This window comes from Sorex fumeus, unplaced genomic scaffold (genome assembly GCF_029834395.1).
Source record: "Sorex fumeus unplaced genomic scaffold, SorFum_2.1 ptg000128l, whole genome shotgun sequence".
Classification (NCBI taxonomy): domain Eukaryota; kingdom Metazoa; phylum Chordata; class Mammalia; order Eulipotyphla; family Soricidae; genus Sorex; species Sorex fumeus.
Genome location: NW_026606185.1, coordinates 1034941 through 1041057, shown reverse-complemented (window position 1 = coordinate 1041057; position 6117 = coordinate 1034941). Strand labels below are relative to the sequence as shown.

General features: G+C 50.8%; 1 protein-coding gene across 1 annotated transcript; it reads left to right on the top strand.

Moving 5' to 3' along the window:
• Positions 1-251: 251 nt before the first annotated feature.
• Positions 252-1549, top strand: LOC130045465 (protein CD300H-like). The gene is made up of 2 exons (XM_056138403.1): positions 252-633; positions 1494-1549. Exons 1-2 carry the CDS (start codon positions 252-254, stop codon positions 1547-1549), a joined length of 438 nt encoding a protein of 145 aa, XP_055994378.1.
• The last annotated feature ends 4568 nt before the right edge of the window (positions 1550-6117 follow it).

Sequence of the window (6117 nt, the reverse complement as noted above, 5' to 3'; positions counted from 1 at the left end):
GGGCACCCTCAAACTCTTTCTTGTCACCCTCCATTCTAATCTGTTTGAGTACACAGGGTTGAACACCCCCTCCAGAGTCCCAGAATCCTACCCCGGATAGATTCTTCGACTTCTTCCCTTCTGTCAGCAAACAAAACACACCACCTGCTTCCCGGCCACCCCTGTCTGCCTCAGTGGGCCTTCTCTGCCTGCACAGGACCCAGCCCCAAGGTTCCGCTCCTGGGCTCTTTGGAGCTAAGATGCAATTGAGGATGACTTCCAGGCTGTGTGACCATCCAATGTGTGACCTTGAGCATCCCCATCAGGATGACTGTCTCTATGGGGGCCCCCTGAGCCTGCAGTGCCAGTATGAGGAGAGATTCAAGGCACTCAACAAGTACTGGTGCCGACAGCCCTGCCTGCCACTTTGGCACGAGACTGTGGAGACACAGGGGCCCAGGGTCGTGGTGAGAACTGGACAGGTGTCCATCACGGACCACACAGAGGAGCTCAGCTTCACCGTGACCCTGGAGAACCTCACTGTTGTCAACACGGGCAAGTACTGGTGTGGGGTTGCAACAATGCTGCAGGAAGAAGACATCTGGGGCTTCCTGCCTGAGCCCTTCGTGCAGGTGCAGGTGCTCATGTCCCCAGGTGAGACCCTCCCACCCGGGGCCTTCTCGGTTCTCAGATTTACAGAAGGCTCAGCTCAGGGGAGAAGGTATGGAGGAAAAGAGAGAGAATGTGGGTGTGTCTGTGTGTGAACGAATGTGAGTGTGAATCAGAGTGGGTGCATGAGTGTAAGCTTGTATGTGAGTGTGTGAGCATGTGTAGAAGTGTGTAAATGAGTGTGTAGATATATGTGTGTACAGGAATATGTGCATGTGTGTGACTGGGAGCGTGTACTTGAGTGTGTGAGTGTATTTGTGAGTGTGTATGTGTGTAAATGAATGTATAGATGAGTGTGCATGTGAGTGCATACATGAGAGTGTGATGTGCGTGTGTACTTGTATGTGAGTATGTATATGATTGTGTACGTGAGTGTGAGAATGAGAGCGTGTATGTGAATGTGTGTAAATGAATGTGTAGATGCATGTGTGTGAGTGTACGTGGTGTGAGTGTACTGATGACATGAGTATGCAAATGTGCGTGAGTGTGTGCATGAGTGTGAGAGAGAACATGTACGTGAGAGTGTGAGCGTGTATGTATATATTAGTCTGTAGATGAGTGTGTCATGTGTGTAACATGGTATGTGTACAAGTGGCGTGAGTATACAAATGCATGAGTATGAACGTGTACATGAGTGTGAGAGTGTGTAGCACACTTGTATGTGCGTGTGTGAATGAGAGAGAAAGGAAGAGAGTGCCTCAGTTCCAGCTCAGGGTCCCAAGGCAACTCTGAAATCAAGGCAGCACCAGCTGAGTCCCGCCTCTGACCTTTGACCTGTGCGAGCTCCTCGCCACCCTCTCTCCCCTGCAGAGGTACGTCCAGTCTGCTCTGGGATCCTGCCCCAGCCACTGCAGTGGGCGTGGCCCTCCCACACTTCTCCACGGCCATGCCTGGAAACTGAGGAACTTTCCATTTACATGCTGGAGAAAGGACGCTCCAGGCATTCTGGCAGCGAGAGACTCCAAGTCTCAAAAATCTCAGTGGGGTGGTTACATTCCCATTTTCAAGTCTGAGATCCAGGGATGCTGGGGACCCGGAGAGGAAGCAATCAGGAAACAGGGAGAATTGTACCTGCTGGGAGGGTGGGAGGGCACCTGCTTCACGGAGGGCACCCGCAGAAAACCTGCACCCCCTCACACACAGAGGGAGCCCTCCAGGAAACAACCGTGGGTGTTATTCCCACGGGGCGACTGAGCTGCCTGGCTTTGGGTCGTGGCTGCAGTGCTACGCTTTGCAGGAGGGGCCAAATTTGGGGTGCTCTGCACTCACTCCTCAGGGCACCACGTGGGGTGCCGGGGTTCAAACCTGGGTCAGTCGCGTGCAAGGCAATTGCCTTCCCCACCGTACTATCTCTCCTGCCCCTTTGCGGGTGTTCTTACCCGTCCTCTCAGCTGTCAGCTCAGCTCTCTGGGTTCAGCACGGGTTTGGAAAAGAGGAAGATTTTTTCTCATGGGGTCAGTGAGAGCGAAGAGACTGTGCAGATAACACAGAGGTGAGGACAGACCCTGCCGGGGGGGGGGGGGGGTCCTCAGCTGGGCTTGTTGCTCAACACCTTGCAATTCCTCCACACAGATGCTTCTGCAGCCTTACTCATTCGCCAGACACGCAATCCCAGGTTGATCCCCGACACCCACAGGTTTCCCCAGCCCAGACAGGAGTGATCCCTGAGCACTGCCAGGGGTGGCTACAAAACTAAATAAAATAAAGGAAACAAAACAAAAGGAAGATGGTGTGAGTCGGCCTCGAGGGGGGTTGCGAGCACTGAGCGTGTACCAAGACAGCCACGTGCGGGGGAGAGAGCGGGAGCAGGCAAGGCAAGAGAGCACTGTGGAGAAATGCAGAGGGAGATGCCGAGGGGGCTGGTTCTGGATGAGCCCCTGGGGAGGAGGGGACACAGCACAGCCAGGACCCCAAAGTGTGCAGGGGGCAGAGCAATAATACAGCAGGCAGGGTGCTTGCTTGCACACAGCCAATCTGGTTTCAATCCCTGGAACCCTGCACCCCAGCAGGAGTGACCATGAGCACAGAGCCAGGAGTAAGCCCTGAACTATGTCAGAAATGGCCCCAAGGAAAGGGATATTTGCCCGGTACACATCTGATAAGGGCTTGATACCAAGGATATACAAAGTACTGGTTGAACTCCACAAGAAGAAAACATCCAACCCCATCAAAAAATGGGGCGATTAAATGAACAGAAACTTTCTCAGAGAAGAAATCCGAATGGCAAAAAGGCACATGAGAAAATACTCTACATCATTAATCATCAGGGAGATCTAGATCAAAACAACAATGAGATATCATCTCATACCACAGAGATTGGCCCAAATAAAAAAGAACAAAAGGAAGCGGTGTGGGCGCAGATGTGGCGAGAAAGGGACCCTCCTTCACTGCTGGTGGAAATGCCAACTGGTTTAGCCCTTTTGGAAAACTGGACACTTCTCAAAAAATCAGAAATTGAGCTCCAATTTGATCCAGCAATATCACTTCTGGGAATATATCCCAGAGAGGCAAAAATGTGTAGTCGAAGTGACATCTGCACTTGTTTGTTCATTGCAGAACTCTTTACAATAGCCAGAATCGAAAAAACCTGAATGCTCGAGAACAGATGACTGATTAAAGAAACTTTGGTACATCTACACAATGGAGTACTATGTAGCTGTTAGAAAGGATGAAGTCATGAAATTTACATAGAAGTGGTACTACATGGAAAGTATCATGCTAAGCGAAATGAGTCAGAAAGAGAGGGACAGACATAGAAAGATTGCATTCATCTGGGGAACATAAAGTAACAAAATAGGAGACTAACACCCAAGAATAGCCAAGATAAGTACCAGCATATTTACTCCATGGTTTGGAGATCAGCCGCACATGCTAGGGGAAAAAGCAGCTCAAATAGAGAAGGGAGCACCAACTAAAGGGTGTTGGGAGGTTCCTCTCAGGATGGGAGATGTGTGATGAGAGTAGACTATAGACCAAACATGATTGCCATTCAATGCCTCTTTTGCAAACCCCAGCACCCAAAAGGAGAGAGAAAACAAAAGGGAATGTCCTGCCACAAGGGTGGGGTGGGATGGGGGGGTGGGAGGGATGCTGGGAGCATTGGAGGTGGGGAATGGGCACTGGTGGAGGGATGGGTACTCGATCATTGTATAACTGAAACCCTAGCACAAAAATTTGTAAGTCTACAACTGTACCTCATGGTGTTTCAGTAATAAAAATTAAAAATAAATAAATAAGTAAACTTTATTATTTAGTAAATTTCAACTCTAGCATTGTATCAATAGTTGTTGCTTTGGGCTGTATTAAAATAAATTTAAAAATAAAAATAAATTTTAGGGGGGTATGGTGCCACCAGCAGGTCAATCTGTACCTATGAGGTGAGTGCATCAGCAGCCTGTTGGCGCCTTCAGACTTCCCAGATACACCAAAATTGCTGCTGTACCTTTGGCCAGACCCCAAAAACTTGGGGCAAAGTTTACCAAGAAAGTAAACGGCCAAAAGCTAGGTATGTGGGAAACACACCCACAAGCCACTTCCGGCTCAGCTATATAAATGGAGGCAAGGCCTCTTTGGTTCCTGATTGAACTGCTTAATGGACATGATCCCAGAGACTCAGAAACGAATCTCAGAACCCAGTGGCTTTAGGTAGAAATGCATCTGGTCTCTGCAGTAGGCTACCAGTGCTAGGCCAACCCAGGTGGAAATAGGTTTCGTGCCTTGGCCTGTTTCCCCTGGCGGCCCAGTGGCCGCCATCCATCTGAGGCCACTGGACAGTCACATTTGGGCCCCCAGTGACAAGACACACAGGGCCTCACGGGATGGGGGTGGAGCCGGGCTTGTCCTCCCCACCCCAACGAGACCCCAAGTCATCGCCCATGAATGGCCTCTCTGACTCCTGATCAAGCTGCTTAACGGCCATGATCCCAGAGACTCAGAAACAAATCTCGAAACCCAGCGGCTTTTGGCAGAAATGTGTCCGGACCCCGCAATAGGTTACTGTCGCCGGGCCACCCCAGGGGGGAATGGGTGCTGTCCCACTGCCTGCTCCCTCTTGGCGACTTGGTGGCTGTCATCCTCCAGAGGCCATTGGACAGTCAGGCTTGGGCCCGCAGTAACGAAACTTGTTGGGCCTCACGGGATGGTGGGTGTGGAGCCGGGCCTGTCCTCCCCACACCAACGAGACCCCAAGTCATTACCCACGAACGGCCTCTCTGGCTCCTCATCAAGCTGCTCAATGGCATTGATCCCAGAGACTCAGGAGCAGATCTCTAAACCCAGTGGCTTTTGGCAGAAATCCCTCCAGATTTAAGTGTTAAAATTTCGGAATTTCAAAACCACATGGCCCTACTGCAGCCACACGACATCATATATTATTCATAACCAGCAATAGAACACAAATTGTCTATTGTTGCCTTTTCAGCAGATCTGAGCGTTGGGGTAAAATCTCAAATAATGGTGGGTCTGGTGTCGAAATAGTGAATGTGATCAAAGTAGAGAGAGAGTAATGTGGAAATCATCTGCCCCACAGGCAGGGGGAGGGTGTGGGATGGGGTTATACTGGGATTTTTGGTGGTGGAGAATGGGCACTGGTGAAGGTACGGGTGTTTCATTGTATGACTGAGACTTAGACCCAAAAGCTTTGTAACTGCTCTCATGGTGATTCAATAAATAAAATTATAAAAAATGGGGGAAAAAAGTAAGGTGGAGTTCATGCACAATTCAATCAGCTAATCAGTGGCTGAATAAATAGCAGCACTCCTACAAAAAAAATATAAAAAAATAAAAATAAATTTAAAAAAAAGTAACAGCCCCAAAACCTAAAACAAACAAACAAAAACAGAGTGTATCCAGGGAGGAGAGGCCAGCAGGTGCAGGGGCTCTGACGGGAACCCCTGTCCCCATTAGCACCTGGAGCAGGAGCAGAAAAGCAGGACAGGACATGACAGGGTGGGGGACAGCACAGGGACCCCAGTATTGCCTCCCCGTCCCCAGCAGGCCATGCTGTAGTAGGAACCGAGCAGTTCAGAGCTCCGCCCCATCCTAGGGGCTCTCCGAGGAAAGGTTCCGGGTCATATGCATCTGGACCCCCACCAGCCCGAACCCCCCTGGAGTGGGGATCCCCTGTCTGCCAGAGACCCGCTTCCCAGCCCCCCTTTCCTTGGACTCTATCTGACCTCACTTTTCTGCCTCTCTGTGGACGGGTGCGGGTATCCCCAACCCCAAGGGGCACAGCTGCCCTGGGACCCGTGCGGCTAAAAGTAGAAGTCGGGGTGTCTGGGATGGTTCTTTGGGCATGTACAAGCTGACCACGAGGAAGTGACATGGTGATGTGTGTGTGAGGGGAGTGGGAGGGCCTCTCAGCTGTGGGCACCCAGGGGAGCCAAAACCTTCTCCAGAAGCTTCCTGCCCAGCAGCTGAGTCAGCTTGGAGTGGTGGAGGCTTGAGACCCGCCAGAGAAGTGGGGACATG

Coding starts and splice junctions, on each gene's coding strand:
- LOC130045465 (XM_056138403.1), top strand. CDS start 252: ATGACTTCCAGGCTGTGTGACCATCCAATGTGTGACCTTGAGCATCCC. Junction 634..1,493: donor GCAGGTGCTCATGTCCCCAG/GTGAGACCCTCC, acceptor ATCCTGCCCCAG/CCACTGCAGTGGGCGTGGCC.